Consider the following 15,489-nt stretch of genomic DNA (forward strand, 5'->3'; position numbering starts at 1 on the left):
GGGCATGTGGGTTCGATCCCTGGTCAGGGAACTAAGATCCCACATGCCGTGCAGCGCGGCCACAAAAACCCCCAAAACAAAACAAAATACAATAAAACTAGATTTTTTTTAACTTTCTATTTTAAAAAATACTATTGGATGAAAGGAAAAATACCAACTGAAATTACAGAATTTATTTAAAATAAATATCATAAAAACACCATGTAATTCAGGGTCAGAAGAAACATCATAACCTTAAACACACCATTAAAAATAAAAGAATGAAACTAAATGCATTAAATTCGCAACTCTAAGAGCTAGACAAAGAACAAAATAAACCGTAGGATGTCACGAGGAAGGAAATAATAATGATAAAAGCGGGAAATGATAGAGTATAGAGAACAGCAGATGTAATTAATGAACCAAAGTCCTCATCCTTGGAAAAATGAACAGAATTTTTCTGTTAATTTGCAGAATTATTAACAAAATCATTAGTATTCTTTTTAAAAATAACAGAATTAACTAACATGAATAAGAAGAGATGGAGAGACCATAAATACATGAAGTAAGAAGTGACAAAAGGGTGGGAAATGACCTTTGGGACGGAAGAAAAAAATGTTTCATCAACAGAAAGTACTTTGCTGACCTCTAAGCAAATCACTTTGAAGTCCTCAATGAGATGGATAATTTTACAGGAAAATTCAGTTTGCCGAAATTTACCCTATTAGACAAAGTCCCCTCAGGCCAGGACTCGGGTGGGGCTCAGACCAGGGAAAAGGTTTACCTCCCGGTAGGACGGGACAGCGTGAGGGGCTGCAGGACAGGTGCCCGGACCGCACTCTCAGCCCAGGACAGACAGCTGACGGCCTCGACCCTCAGGCAGCCCCTCACGGCTCGGCCCACTGTCTGGACCTCTGCTCTGTCTGCCCCAGACAGTCCCACCGCCCCTCGGACCCCAGACTCCTCTTCCAGGTGTGACGGGAAGGCCTGGTGGACGGAGCCCCAGCCTCAGAGTGGGGGCAGGAACTCACCACCTGGGGCAGCAAGTTCACGCAGGTCACTGTGGAGAAGAGAAGACGGTGACGCGGGGAGATGGGTGCCAGGAGCGAGGCCTGCCCCGGGGGCCCGGACGCTTACAGTCCTTGGAGAGCAGCTGCACATCCACTGCTGACAGCCCGTGCTCCATGGCCTTTACGAGGAACCTGTCCGTGGCTTTTTTGTCGTGTTCCACCATCCGGCCTGCGAGGAAGGGTTGCCGCTGGCTGGGGGGAGCACAGGCGGAGACTGGAGCCACAGACACACTCCCTGCCCTGTCCTGTGCCCCTTTCTGCCCTACCCCGTCCCCCTCCCTGTCCTGTCCCTTTCCCTGCCTGTCCTGCCCATCCCATCCACCTCCTAGCCCTCTCCTGCCCCCTCTCTGGGCTGGGACAGGGCAGAGGTAGAGTAGAGACTCCCCCGTGGGCTCACTATAAAGTTTCAGGACACTGTGGGCCTTCCCTCCTTTGTGGAAGACAGTGTTCATGATGCTGTATGTCTCGTAGTCCGAGGCCACCACAGTGACCTCTTTGCCTCCTGGGAAATGAACCAAACACAGGCCTCCCAGGCTCTGGGTGGGGACCTCCCACGGGCCACGCCCCTGGGCCCACCCTCACCTCATAAAGGACACACACACGGTGGGCAGGGAACCCCGCTGACCAGGACAGGAAGACGTCTGATCGACACTGTCAAGGATTTCAGAGAAGTCCTGGCAGCTGAGGCCAGAGCCTGGGGGCTGGAGACAGTGGCTGGGGGGCTTCCGCACAGGCTTTGCACTGAGCCTCATGCCGAGGGCTCTGGGAGGGGTGACCAGTAGCACCCCACTGAGGCCGGGTCCCCACGGGAAGACCCTCGGTGCCCGGTGTGACTGAGCAAGGGCCGCATGTGGCGGGACACAGCGTGCCCACCTGGTCCAGTCGGCAGGGAAGGCACGGCTAGAGGGCCCCAGCCTACTGGGCACCACGTTGGCCTCCAGGTTGAGCGGAGTGCAGGGCCCCCGCAGGCGGCTCTTACCAGACTCCATAGGAAGATTGAACTTCCCGGGGGCGACCCCTTCACAGCCTGGCTCTTCTCCTCCACACAGCGGCTCGTGCTGCAAGGAGCAGACGCCTGTCAGCCCAGCAGCCTCCAACCCCGCCATGCCATTGCTCTGGACCAGGGGCAGCCCCGAGACCACCCGGGAGCCCCCAGCCTCCCGGCCGGGCAGGAGGAGACCGCCCTCTGGGAACAAACTTCTCCTGCAGCGAAAGTGTGCCCACCTCTGAGGCTCAGACTCGGGGTCCTCGGAGGGGCCAGAGACACCTCCCCAGCCCATACACGTTCTAGGGGAGGTGGCCAGGCCGTGGGCGTGCGAGCCCGCAGACAGCATGGGCTCATCCACAGTGCCTGGGCTGGAGCAGCCTCGTGGGGAGGCCCTGACACCCGGCAGGGAGGGGTCCCGGGCGGTGGGGCCAGAGGCCGAGCCCCAGCCCGCACTGGCCCTGAGGCTGAGGGTCACCTCCTCCGCCGTCTTAGAGAATGACGGCCCCCCGCACTCCTGCTCTGCTCTGCGGACCCCTCATCTGGAAAGGGTTGTACCCCCAGTGTCCTTCGGCCCAAAACCCACCCTCATCCCAGCAGGGTGACCGCGTGGCACAGGGGAGAGAGGCGCCACTCACTGGTCAGACACGGAGGTCAGGGCCAGGTGGGGCCCCTCCTGCTGCACCATTACGGCCCCCATCTTCTTCATCCGGGGCGAGCCCTGGGGCTCCAGGTTGGAGCGAAGGCAATCTCGTACCAGATACCTGAAAACTGGGGGGATGGAGAGCTGGAGGGGGGCTGCCCCGGGGAAGCCGCAGCCAGGATCAAGGGCCATCCCCCCGACCACAGAGCAGGGCAGTGGTCTGGGAAATTCCAGGGCCCCGCATGCTGTGGAGCTAGCAGGGGGCTCCAGAGGCAGCAGGTCCTGCAGGGTCTCCCAGGCTTGCCGGGGCGGGCCTGTCCCCAACGGCAGGCGCCCTGACCCGGCCACCTGGGCAAAGTCGAAGTCCTTCAGGCTCAAGTCCTCCACACCGGCCGCCAGTGCCAAGAACAGCCCCAGCAGGGCTGCGATCACCTTGCCCCTCATGTCTGGCAGGCAGGGGCTGGGGCCAGCTCCCCAAAGCCGCAGGACACGGGCCTCAGCACCAGTCCAGGCTTATACCCTTCCCTGTGGGCATCGGAGAAGGCACAGGCTGGCTTCATTACGCAGTCCGGCAGTTCACGCGGCTGCCTGCCCACGAGCCGTCGGGGCCAGACCCGAGGGGGACCCACCCATGGGGCGCGGGTGTTGCCCAGGTTCCCTCCTGTGTTCATTCGCCTAATCCGCTCACCTGCAGGCTGGGCCCCAGGCCGCCCAGGTGCTCAGACCACGTCCCATGGCCAGAGGGGCCTCCAGGGCCCCCAGGCTCCAGGGTGAGGGGATGGGGACATGAAAGGGCACGAGGTGCTCTGGGAAGCACTTTGGGAATGTGTGCTGAGAGAGTTCGGCGGGCAGGGCCCCTCACAGCACCAGGACCCAGCAGCTGCCCAGAAGGCTCCAGCAGGAGCCCTCAGCAGCTCCCAGTACATGGCCCACCTGGGAGCCCCAGGCATGCTCAGGACGTGGGCGCGTGCCCCCCAGGGCCTGCCAGCTGAGTAGGCGTGGGCCCGGTCATTGGGGCAGCACCAAGGACATGGGTGCCCACGCGATGCTGACTCTGTGTAGCGCAGCCCACCCTGGGCTGTGGGCAGCGAGGAGTGGGCCAGGACGTCCTGACGCCTCCAGCCCTGCTGGCCGGCTGAGTCCTTTGAAGGAGCCACACGCTCAGCGACTGGCCAACCAGCAGCATCCTGCCGACCAGACCCCGCCTGCTGGTACTTGCTTTTCACCCACAGCATCGTTCCCCCAGGCGGGGACAGCGTCTCCCCATCTTATGGGTGAAGAGCTTCCTGAGCAGAGGGCGGAAGGCACTTGTCCGAGTCCACGCAGCAGACACGCGGCGGCCCTTGTAATACCAGCTGCCTCCTTTGCCCTTGACCCCACCCCACCTCCAAGTGCCACAGCCGTCCTCACAGGTAGACCGGCCGGGTGAGGGTTTCCCAGCACACAGCAGACAGTAGCCAAGTCAGAGGGGTGAGGGCGAGACAGAGGAACAGAGACAGAGAGAGAGATAGACATAGAGACGCCGAGACAGAGAGACTGAGAGAGAATACAAGGGGGCAGGGTGGGAGAGATGTACACGGAATGCGGAAACGACTCCTGGGGTCCCGGCTCCAAGGAGAGCTGAGCGGTTGTGCCCCTGCAGATGGAGCAGGGCCTCACGGTGCTCAACTCACCCCACCTCCCCATGGCAGAAGGTCCAGGGCAGCTGGTTTCACCTCTGTTGACCCTGCCACCCCCACCTGTCACCCCTCGGCCCCAGGAAAGACTCGGGCAGAGGGTTTGGCAGTAGAGTTTATTCAGAGCAGGTGCAGGCGGGCCCCCCAGGGCTGGGCAGCCAGGGGAGCCCGGGTGGGCGGGGCTCCCAGCATCCCGGATGGGGGCAGGGGCTCCCCTAGATCAGCTCCTGTGACACAGAAGGCCAGGGCCTCAGGGCGCCGCCCGGCCTCCAAGGACCCCGGGGGGCAGCGGTTGGAGCCATGGCCAGGAGTGGGTGTCCTAGCTGTGTGGCCTGGGCCTCAGTTTCTCTACCTGCAAAGCGGGGTAATTGTCCCAACCTCTCGGGGCCGTTGAGACAGAGGGGGTCATGCAGCTGACGTGTTAGCCCAGTGGGGGACCCGGGGAGCCCGAGAAGGGGCCCACAGGGCCTGCGCCTACCCCACCGCCCCTGGCAGGACCATGCTGCATGGAAATGGGGGACGAGGGCCAGCCTCCTCCCCTCCCCACCCAGCCCTGCCCTCCCCTCCAGCCTCCAGGGTCCCCTCCTGGCAGCCTGGTGTCACCACCCTGGAGGCCCAGGGGCTCAGGCCGGGACTCTGGGAAAGGCTCGCCTCCTTCAGGAGCTTGGCACACCCCCCTGTGGGATGGGACAGTGTGAGGGGCTGCGGGACAGGTGCCCGGACCCCACCAGGGGGGGTCCCTAGCCCAGCACCCACCCTAAGGTCTGGGGCTCACCGTGCCGGGCCACCAGGTACAGTCCCGTGTCTGCGGTCAACCCCCGGAACTTCCAGAAGCCTGGTTCATACTCGCCCTCAAGGCTCCGAACTGTGGGAGCACAGGGTCCTGGGCTGGGTGGTCCCCAGGAGGACCACAGCGGCCCCGCCCCACCCCAGGGGCAGCTTACTGAGATACTTGAGCACGTGGAATTCCTTGTCCCGCCAGTGGAGGGACACCCTCAGGATGGCGTACTGTTTGTAGTCTGTGTCTATCACCTGGATCTCCCTGTGGCCTGTGCAAGCAGGTGGGAGAGACAGGCATGGGCGGACCGGGCACCCTTGGGGTGGGTGGACCTCAGAGGCCAGGGTGGGCAGGGCCTGACTCCATCCTCTCCCCACCCAGCCGGGACCCTCTGGGGATGCCAGGGTCGGGTAGGGGAGGACTAGAGCGGCCCTGGCAGGATGACCAGCGTCTTGGTGGGAGAACGGGCGTCTGGGGCGCGCGCAGGACGGGGAACAGCGAGGCCAAGCAGAGCTGGTGCGCAGGGCCAGAGGGCTGTGGCTGCACCAGCAAGGGAACGGCTCTTACCAGGAAAACAACTTTCCCCGAAACATTTATTTCTGAGCTCACTATTTGTTCAGTCTCACGGCTTCCTGAACTGAGAGGCAGGAAACTACTCATTAGGAAAACGCCAGCCTGCATTCCTTCTGCTGGGCCCATCCCAGGGCGGGGGGTGCGTGTCTTCAGGAAGGGCTCTGGCAGTGTGTCCACCCCCGGGCGAGCCTGGGGCAGGGCAAGGATGCGGCCGTGCCAGCCTCACCCAAGGATTCTGTGACCTCCAGAGAGCCACCTACCCCAAGTCCATTTTCCTTTCTTGCAAACTGATGGGGCTTCATTAAGACCCTGTGCTTTTATTTGGGAGAAGATGCAGCTCTAGGAGCCTGGGGGTCTGGCCTCAGGGGAGGGTCAAGATAGACGCAGAGAGGGCTGGTCCACCCAAGTGACAGTAAAGTCCACATCCACAGCTGCAGCCAGTACAGCCAGGCTATGCCCAGGCCCCTCCCCTGTTATACGCAGCCTTCACAGTCAGCTCCTCCCCACTTAAGGTCAGGAACAAGGCCTCCAGCCTCTTTGGGGTCTGCAGTGCCAGGTTTTGGCTGGAGGCCACCCCAACTTCCCGCCAGAACCCTGCAATCTAGAGAAAGGGGCCGGGGCCAAGCCCGTCTCGGGCAGACGGACAGAGACCCCACCCCTGGGCCCCAGGAGGCAGACGCCTCTCCCCGGACCTCCCAGGCAGGGAGCTGGCAGGCTCTGAAGCAGCAGCCGTCGGCCTTCTGAGGGGTCCCTTTGGGGGCGACAGGGCGAGCCCCTCCCCGCACAGGCCTCTCTGCAGTTGCCACAGGGCTGGATCCCAGTCTCCGAGGAGAACCAGCCTTGCTGCTGCCTGTCCTTGGGGACAGGACGCCAGGGGCGGAGGTGGTTAGAGCCTGAGAGAGGGGGGCTGGAGAGGGCCAACCGAATGTGAAAGCTGCTGGGGAGCGGTGGCCAGCAGCCCTCCCCCGCGGAAGAGGCCCGGCTCTGCCCAACCAGGCTGGGGGAGCGAGCGCCTGCCACAGAAACGGCCACCCAGAGCCCAGACCTTCCATCTGAAACTTTTGAAAACTGATAATTTTTGCAAGAGAAACGCATCCGTGTCCGACATCTGTCACTTCTGAGCCTGCTGATGTGCTCCTGGCCCAACAGCCAACACAGGGCTGGCGAAGAAGGAACTCCGGCAAAGAAGCATCGGGCTGGAAACCAGAGCCCGCAGCCGAGGTCTCCACACCAGGAAAGCCTCCTCCTCTGGCTCCTACAGTGTGCGGGGTCAGAGGGTATAGCGGGGACCCCACACCCTGGAGACCACAGGAGGCCCTGAGGGAGGGCGCCGCCCCTGCGCGGCCCTGGCCACTCGCCTCACACGCACTCGCTAGGAGAGGGGAGAGCAGGCAGGGCTGAGCTCAGACACTCCGCCACCCGCCCTCATGGGGCTGGCCTGGGTGAAGTCCTGGGGCCCCCCCGACGCAGCTGCCCAGCATCAGCTGGGGCAGAGGCGGGGCCTGGAGTAGCTGCACACGCGGGCCCCTCCCCGCCCCACCTCCTCGCGGGGCCCAGAAAGAAAGCCACCTTCTGCAGGTCCAGGTCCTGCGTGGTCATTTCCACCTGCACCAGGATAATGCCCAGGACGGCGCTCAGCAGCCCGGCCTCCATGGAGGGTCTATGCTCCCCGCACCTGTGCCCACCGCACCTGGGTTTATATCGGGAGGGAGATCTGGCGGGTGGCGCAATAACCCAAGAGTTTCCTCGGCGAACTTGGCCTCCAAATGCTCAGGGGGCGTGCATCCGGGCCCCGTGACACCCACAGCCCTGGGGAGGGGCCGAGGGGGGGTGGCCTGGACTAGAGATGCCGGCGCCACCAGCTGCCTGGCCTGGGGATGATGGTGGATACCGCGGCGGGGCCCGCCTGGGGGCCTGAGAGCAGGACAAGGCCCTCCCCACCTGCACGGGTGTGACCCAGGACGGCATCTCCCACCCCGGGGGCACTAATGGGATGGATACACCAAGCCCAGACCCCCAGGGGCTCAGACCTCCGCACGTACTCCCGGGCCCTCCTCCCAGGACACATGGTGGTTTTCAGGCTCTTTCCGATGGCTCTTGGGACAAGTGGACATAAGCTCCACGGGCCTGGACCGCAGAGCCGGGTGGGGGGTTCCTCCCCCGGGTGGGGGAAACGACGGCGGGCGGTGCGAAGCCTGCGTGGGAAAGGTCGTTCCCTGCAGACGGAGCAGTGCCTGAAAGGCACAGAGGCCCAGTGGGAGGGGAGGGCCCACGGGAGGTGGCAGTGGGGCGCAGTGGGGTCGCACCAGGCCCCGTGAGCCTCTACAGGCGCCAGGGAGCCAGCAGCCGCTCTGCCTCCGGGCCTGTGGAGGGGAATCTGTGCACCTGGAGGAGATCCAGCCACAGGGCTGGGCGGCACAGGGCACCTCGGTTTCCCCACAGGTGCCATGAACCCACAGGGGCTGGGCGGGGGGCACCGGACACTGCCTGTGGTGGCAGCCCCCACAGGTGCCACCCTCGGCTGGCGCCTCCTGCCCTCAGCCCCGAGCCTCCCTGCCTCAGTGGCCCCAGGGCCCGGGTCAAGGCCTGGCCCGCTGTGCCCTCCTTGACGGTCTCTCCAGAGAGGCAAGGGGCCTCAAAACTGCAGAATCTGTTTATTGAGTGCCAGGGGGAGGCCCAAGGAGCTGCCGGAAGAGCACCGCGGATGGGGAGGTGCAGGGGCCAGGAGGGCCTTGGGTCCAGACGGCTCCGCGTGACACGGCCTGCTGTTCCGGCTCACCCTGCATAGACAGGAGAGGTCTGGTCACTCCTGGAACACCCCGAGCTGCCCCCCTCACGCAGCAGGGCCCCCCAATTTCCTCATCACCAGAAAGGCCAGTGCGAGTGGATCCTGCCACCCAAACTCCTGCAAATGTGGAAATACACCCGCAGCGCTGCCCCCACCCCCGGGGGCCAGGCTGGAGGCCGCCCCTGCCCCGGGCTTCTGGGGACCCAGCCACTCTCCCCAGGGCCTCGCTCACTCCCTGGTTAGCAGTGAGGGGCTGGCGTGGCAAGAAAGCCCCAGAATGGCCACTAAACCATGCTGAACCCCACAGACTCAGCACCTGAGAGGGGGTCCACATGGGGCACTTTCCTCTGAAAGCTGCTTTTTTCTAAGATAATCCTGGAGGGTGGGGCACAGAGCAGGAAGACAGGTTCACACTTTCCGCAGCTCGAACCTTCCTGAGGGGGATGTGACGCGATCCCTAATCGCCCTTCTCCCACCCAGTAACGTTGCTGAAACAAGCACTCATGTGACAGGAGACAGGGCTGGGATCCTGGGCAGTGTCATTCAGACCCATGGAAAGATGCAGCAGCCCCGGCGGCCCCAGCACAGCACTGGGTAAACCCAGCCCGGCCAGGAGAGCAGAATGTGGTGAAGGCCGGAGGGACACTGCCCACGGGCCACTCAGGAAGTCCCCACCGAGCGACGTCTAATCCTGCCAGGAGAGGCTGCAGGGGCACCTCCCAATGCTGGTGACTGTCACGTCGTGTCCATTATTTATTGTTTTACATAGGTTCCCAAATTCTTCACGATGAACACGGGTGAGGGGCCCAATGGTTTCCTGGTGTCCACTTTGGGAGAAGGTGTCCCCAAGAGCCCACCTGCATCCGTGTCCCAAGAGCTCCTGTGGACCCAGCCCTGTGATGGCAGCAGCCCAGAAGACTGCCTCGTGGGACCCTCAGGAAGCGAACGAGGACAGGGGATTCCAAGGCAGGACCCAGGGTCCCAGGGGTAAGCCAGGGGCTACGGGGACACAGAACGTACTGGGTTGGACCGTGTCCCCCAAATTCAAGTCCACTTGGAATTCTGAAAGTGATCTTATTTGGAAATAAGGTCTTTGCAGATGTAATTAGTTAAGGATCTCGAGATGAGATAACCCTAGATTTAGGGTGGGCCCTACATCCAATGACTGATGTCCTTATAAGAAGAGGGAAATCTGGCCAGGTAACAACGGACGCAGAGATGGGAGTGATGGGTCTACAGGTCGAGGAACACCAAGGCTCGCCAGCACCACTAGAAGGTGGGAGAGGCCGGGATTCTCCCCTACAGCCTCCAGACAGGACCAGCCCTGCCCACAACTTGATTCTGGAGCTCTGGCCTCTGGACTGTGAGAGAGTAAATTTCTGTTGTTTTAAGCCACCCAGTTTGTGGTAGTTTGTTATGGCAGCCCTAGGTAATCAGGAGAGGCTCCCTGGAAGAGGTGATGTGTAAGCTGAGGCCTGGAGAACACAGGTGAGTGTCCAGGCAGAACAATGGATGTTGGTGGGGATCTGCACCTGCAGCCCTCAGAAGGTGAGCGGGCAGGAGGCATGGCGAGAAGGGGCAGCCCACACGCACAGGCCCTGGAGGACAGGAGGGGGGAGTGACCCTGGCCCCCACCTAGGAAGGGCCACGGTGGGTCTCCCGAGCTGTCAGGGTGCTTCCTTGCCCCCGAGGAGCACGCATCTGTAGAAAGGCAGAGGGTCTGTGAGAGGCTGGGTTGGCTGGGACTGCCCACTTGCTCCTGGGACCTGCCCAGGACAGCCCCCAAAAGAGCGTGGGGCCCTCGGGCCCCGACTGTCCCAAACATCTCCCTCATGTGTGTTAAGGGGAAGGGCGGGGTGTGAAGAAGAGTGGCTGGAAGGGCTGCCAACCCATCCTTAGAAGAGAAGGCCACCTCCTGCCTGTGCCTCCCAGGACTCCGGAAAGGGGGCGGGGCTGGGCTTGGTAGGCGGGGTTTCCCACAGGACGGGGCTCGGCGGGTACCTGACTTGGGCAGCGTGACCACCGTGTCCTCCGGCAGCCCCACCGTCGGGTAGAAGTCCTGGAAGGCCTTCAAGGCCTGGGGGCTCGCTTCCTGGGTCCGGCCTGGGGCAGAGCAGGGGTCCCTGTGAACCCCTGTGGCTCACAGAGGTGAGAGAGAAGAGCAGATGAGGGTCTCCTGGCCTCACTGCACTTTCTTGAAGGCTGACAACAGGGCCGCCAGCCGAGGCTGGGCAGCTTGTGCACTGCATGAAAGGGCCTGCCTGGCCGAGGGACCACTGGGGACCGGCAGCTGCCCAGAGGAGCGCCCTTTCCTAATTCACACAGCGGCACCTGGGAGGTTGGGGTGGCCTGGCTGTCCTCCGGGACCAGGTTCCCCTGGGCCCGCCCCCTTCAGGCATCCATCCATTGGCAGCTCCCAATGCCAGCCTCCAGCCCTCACCCCAGCCTCTCTCCTTGGGGAGCCCCCCCCCGGTTCGCTCTACCAAGCCCCCCAGAAATGAAAGCAAAATAGTATCTCGGCCCCCGCTCAGGGTGTGAGGCAGCGGGCCAAGCAGGCGAGAGCGGTCCCCAGCCAGAGGGAGGCATGAGCTTTGGCCTGAGTGCCCAGCCCTCGGAGGCCCCTCCAGTCGATCCCTACCCGACCAAAGTGCTGTGGGGTTCGACCACCCCCACCTTGACCTGGGAGTGTGTGATGGGGGGGCAGGAGAAGAGATGGGGACAGTCTGAAAAGGCAGCCAGGTGGGGAGGGGGGGGGGCCGAGGCAGGGGAGGGGCTGAGGGAGGGGAGGGGCAGGAGATGGGGGGGCGTGGGGGAGGGTCCCAGGTAGAAGGATGGTCCCATGTCACCCCATGGAGAAGGAGGTGGAGGACACCTACTCGGGACTCGGATGTGCCCCTGGCAGCCCTCCCTCAGGTACTCGGCACCTATCTGGTTACAGCCTTCAGCCCTGGGGGTGCACAGCCGGGCTCACTCTCCCAGCGCCCCGCCCACCCGACCGCTCCCAGCGCCTCTAACCCTAAGCGCGCTCGCCGCGGAGCTGCACGTGGACGCTGAGGCTGCCCTCCGCCGTGGCCTTGACGTTGCTGGTGGACGTCAGCAGGTGGTCCTTCTTGTCCCTGAAGACCTTGCAGTCAGAGACCATGGGCACCACGTACCAGAGGCCTGAGAACTGCAAGACAGCTCAGTGACCTCAGGCCCGATCCTCCGGGCACCGGGACCCTGGGCCACAAGGACCACAGGTTTCTCCGAAGCCACACAGCCGGGGGTCTCCGGAGTGTCCATCTCTTGGATCTGGGTCCCTGCTCTCCCACTCACCTGGGGCAGGTCTCATGGCCACTGTGAGCCTCAGTTCTCCCAATCACGAAGTGGGTCGGTAATTACCCGCACGCATGGCTGTTTCAGGATTAAGTGGAGAGCGGCTCTAAAGGGTGTGCGGCCCAAGGCACCAAACAAGTGCTCAGTGGAAGGCAGGAGGTACTATTATCACATCGTCGCTATTGTTTCCAGTGAGGGCTCAGCCCAGACCCCCACCCGCGTGGCATAGCTCAGAGGCCTCCGATACCTTTTTGGCATCAAAATCTGGCTGCCCCAGGACCTCAGCCTGCGCCGAGGACTCTCAGAGCAGCGCCAGGACGCAGCTCAGCAGGGTGGCCTCCATCCCCAGGCCAGTCCTCTGGCCCCTGGCGCCCAGTCCACCCGCGCCCTGCCGACCCAGCTTTGCAGCCCGGCCCGGCAGTGGGGCTTGGCCGATGAGCAGCTCCGGAAGCTCCAGGCCCTCTTTGCTCACTGTCTGGCACAATCGCTCGAGTGTCCGCACCTGCTCCGGGAGTCGTTTCCTGGAGGCTCAAGAAAGCCTGGCCCTCACCTGGCTCGTGTCCCAGCCACCTCCGTGACCAGCTCAGCCGGTCGGGTTGCCTCGACCAGAGTCCCCACTCCTCTCACAGGGGTAGAGCCACCATTGGCCAGGCCTCCAGACCTCGTCTTGGGATGACAGAGGTGACGTCAGAAGCCTGGGCACCCCTCACTCCAGACCCCCAGCTGGGCCTCCAGCAGCCCGAGAGGAGGGTGGGTCTGGGCTGCCACTTAGGGTGGGTTAGGGTGTCCGGCCACCTTATCCCTGGTTGCATAAGTGTATGGACCAGAGCGTCTCCCGGTGGCTCCGCGGGCTGGAGGGGGCTTGAGCTGCCGAGGCCTCTGCAGGCGACCTCTCATGTCCACTCAGAGGGCCCCAGAGACACTCTGAGGAACAGCGTGTGACCTGGGACACACCACCCCGAGGCCTCGGGTCAGAGGCAGGGGTGCCCAGGGAAAGCCAGCACTGCGCTCTGGAGTGGAAGTGGGTTCAGAGTCAGAGAAAGACCCCAGTGGCCAGCAGGGAGGGAGGGGCAGAGCCAAGGGCTCCCGCTCGCAGCCTCCACTGGGTTTCAGGCCACGCCTCTCAGTCAGGTCCCAGAGTCATTGGACAGAATGCAGTGAAAGCCTTCCCGTGAAAATATTTACAAAACACACATCTATCTGATAAAAGACTTAAATCCTGAACCTGTAGGGAACTCTCAAGACTCAATTAAAAAATAATTTTTTTTTTTTTTAAAACAGACAACAGGTTTGAAAAGATTCCCAGACACAAAGCAAGCCCACACAGAGAGGCTCACGGGCGTTTGTCATAAGGAGACGCAGCTACACACCAGCAGGATGGCGATTCTGTTTCTAAATCAAGGCTGTCACCACTGGGATGGAGAAAACGAGAGGGTGCAACACCCTGGGAAATGGTTTAGCAGATTCTTATGAAGGTAAACATTCATTACCATACGGTTCGACGCTCGCACACCTAGGTATTTACCCAAGAGAAATGAGACACCCACAAAATCTGCCGGTGGCTGGTCATGTGATTTTGCTGACAATCCCTAGAAAGTGGAAATGACCAAGTGCCATTCGGGGGGCCGGATGAACAACCTGCAGACCCCTCCGGGGACCCCTCTGAGCCTCAGAGGTGCAGGGCAGCCTGCCAAGCTGTGGAGGACCTGCCACCGGTGTGTCTCCATCGCGAGTCTTCGATGCCCGGTCATCTCCTGGCCTCCCCGCTCACCCTCACCCCCCAAGTCCACTCTCCACAAAGTGGTTGGAGCAAAGCTTGTAAAGCATCAATCTGATGCGTCCCTGCTTGAGAGGCTGCTGAGCCATCGTGGCCCTGAGCGCAAAACCTGCACCCAGCCCACCCCTGTGCCCAGCCCAGCTCCCCAGCGGTCAGCCCAGCCAGCCCCCGCCCCGCCCCAGGCCTCTTGCTTGCACCCTCCCCCCCAGCGGCCCCCTTCCAGCCCCCTCACCGGAGCCCCCTGCTCCCTGGGCTACTTCCCACCCTCTGCATCCTCCAAGCAGCCTTCCTCAAACCCCAGCCTTCACCTGCCGGTCGTTTTCTGGCGGCTTTAGCACCATCCGAATTGTCTGCTGTGTTTATTTGTGGTCTGCTCTCCCACACACACTGTAAACCCCGTGACAAGAGGAGCTGTACCGGCCTGCTGGCAGCCTGTTGGTGTCTGTCTCCCCAGCCTGGAGCGCAGGGCCTGGCGGTGGAAGGGGCTAGTTAATGCTTGTGAATGAATAAAGGACAGGGGCCAAGTCGCTTTGACCCGCAGGTCTGCTAAACTGGGATCTTCACAGCACACATTTGCTGCCGGGGCAGAGTTTGTGTGGCCACATCTGGCCTGCACGGTCCGTGGGTGCAGCTGGCACCGCAGGCCCAGATAGCAGCCGGTCAGTGGGAGCCCCGCCCCCCTCCCCGCAGTGCAGGGGCGCCGCTGCCAGGGCCTCCATCGCTTCCTGCCGGCCTCAGCTCCCTGGAGATTAGGAAGAGTGCACAGGAGGCTTGCGGGGGCTCAGGACGTGGACGAGGGCACTGGCAGGAGAGGTGTGGGCAGTGGTCAGGCCAGAGCTGGCAAGGCCCTGGACCCAAGCACAGCAGGTGTGGTCCCAGCAACGGCCACAGGGCGGCAGCAAAGGGACCCTGCTTGCCGGGCTGGCAGAAGGGCTTACATGGGGCTTCGTGCCCGCTGGGGCTGGGGAGGGGTCCCCGAGCAGGAAGGTCACCTTATATTGAAGTGGCGTCCGTTGCAGGGTTTCCAAGCTTCAAACCTGCTACCAATGAATGGATAAACAAACAGGGTCTATCCACACGTCAGAAAGTCGTCCGTATGACAAGGAACAGGACAAACCGTGAAGACAGGGCGCTGGGTGAGAGACCAGGCCCCAAAGACCACGTGGTGTAGGAACCCCCCTGTACGCAACGTGCAGAGAGGCAAGTGCGTGGAGACAGAAAGGAGATTACTGGTTACCAGGTCCTGGGGCAGTGGGGAGCAGCCGTTTAATGGGCACAGGCTCTCCCTGTGGGGCAGGGAAATGTTCTAGAGTTGATGGTGGTGATGGTTGCACTAAAACTCACTGAATTGTACACTTATATGGGTGAACTATACGCTCACTGAATTAAATCTCAATAAGGCTGCTGGAAATAAAGCCCACTGCCAACTACTATTCCACTTTTCATTAAGGACAGAAGTTGTGATGCTGCCAGTGCCAGAGACTTAATTTCAGGAAAAAAAAAAAAAAGTACACATGAAGCCCTCCACCCCACCCCACCCTGTTCCAGCTCAGATCACAAGGGCCCGCGAAGCGGACAAACCCAGGGGCCAGGGCCTCAGGCACAGATAGCCCGCCAGGGGCAGGGGTGGCTCCCCACGCCCTCCATAGAAGAGGCCCAGGGCACCAGAGGGCAGGGGCTGAAGGACGACTGCCTAGGAGGCAGGAACCAGAGCCCCTCCCAGCACTCTTCGCTGGGGAGGTTGGACTGACAGGGTGGACGTCAGGCCAGGGAGGGCCCCTCAGGGCAGGAGCTGCACTCAGGGCACTGGCAACGGTCAGCCTGGTGCTGGCATAGGGGGTGAGCTGGGATTGACCTGGCTGCCCTGCGCCTCCCCGCTGCCCGGCCGCTCGCCTCCCCCTCCCC

At 62.2% G+C, this 15,489-nt stretch overlaps 3 protein-coding genes across 3 annotated transcripts; all 3 read right to left on the bottom strand.

Annotated features, from left to right (window-relative positions):
• Positions 1–759: 759 nt before the first annotated feature.
• On the bottom strand, positions 760–3,141 carry LOC111176941 (epididymal-specific lipocalin-5-like). Its single transcript, XM_089912663.1, is given in 9 exon segments — positions 760–966; positions 1,011–1,039; positions 1,117–1,218; positions 1,447–1,551; positions 2,029–2,064; positions 2,067–2,107; positions 2,673–2,775; positions 2,778–2,805; positions 3,026–3,141. Coding segments are annotated over 9 exon segments (747 nt in total). The 5' UTR covers positions 3,122–3,141.
• A 732-nt stretch (positions 3,142–3,873) lies between these two features.
• LOC111176910 (epididymal-specific lipocalin-8) lies at positions 3,874–7,575 on the bottom strand. Its single transcript, XM_089914033.1, has 6 exons — positions 7,274–7,575; positions 6,178–6,305; positions 5,701–5,771; positions 5,298–5,405; positions 5,129–5,218; positions 3,874–5,030 (listed from the first exon to the last, which is right to left on the bottom strand). The coding sequence occupies exons 1-6, from the start codon at positions 7,355–7,357 to the stop codon at positions 4,828–4,830; spliced, it is 684 nt and encodes a 227-aa protein (XP_089770159.1). The 5' UTR covers positions 7,358–7,575; the 3' UTR covers positions 3,874–4,827.
• A 785-nt stretch (positions 7,576–8,360) lies between these two features.
• On the bottom strand, positions 8,361–12,426 carry LOC111176940 (uncharacterized). The gene is given in 4 exon segments (XM_089912664.1): positions 8,361–10,615; positions 11,131–11,439; positions 11,519–11,661; positions 12,055–12,426. Coding segments are annotated over 4 exon segments (1,257 nt in total). The 5' UTR covers positions 12,151–12,426; the 3' UTR covers positions 8,361–9,906.
• Positions 12,427–15,489: the final 3,063 nt, after the last annotated feature.

Source organism: Delphinapterus leucas, chromosome 6, assembly GCF_059928025.1.
Source record: "Delphinapterus leucas isolate spDelLeu-1000000601 "Yukka" chromosome 6, BTC_Dleu_Yukka2, whole genome shotgun sequence".
Classification (NCBI taxonomy): domain Eukaryota; kingdom Metazoa; phylum Chordata; class Mammalia; order Artiodactyla; family Monodontidae; genus Delphinapterus; species Delphinapterus leucas.

Excerpts from the sequence above, each read along its gene's own strand:
- LOC111176910 (XM_089914033.1), bottom strand. The coding sequence starts at position 7,357 with ATGGAGGCCGGGCTGCTGAGCGCCGTCCTGGGCATTATCCTGGTGCAG. Across the intron at positions 5,772-6,177 it reads ACTGTGAAGGCTGCGTATAA|CAGTTCAGGAAGCCGTGAGA; the intron begins CAGGGGAGGGGC and ends TTTCCTGCCTCT. Across the intron at positions 5,406-5,700 it reads TTCGGGGAAAGTTGTTTTCC|CAGGCCACAGGGAGATCCAG; the intron begins TGGTAAGAGCCG and ends CACCTGCTTGCA.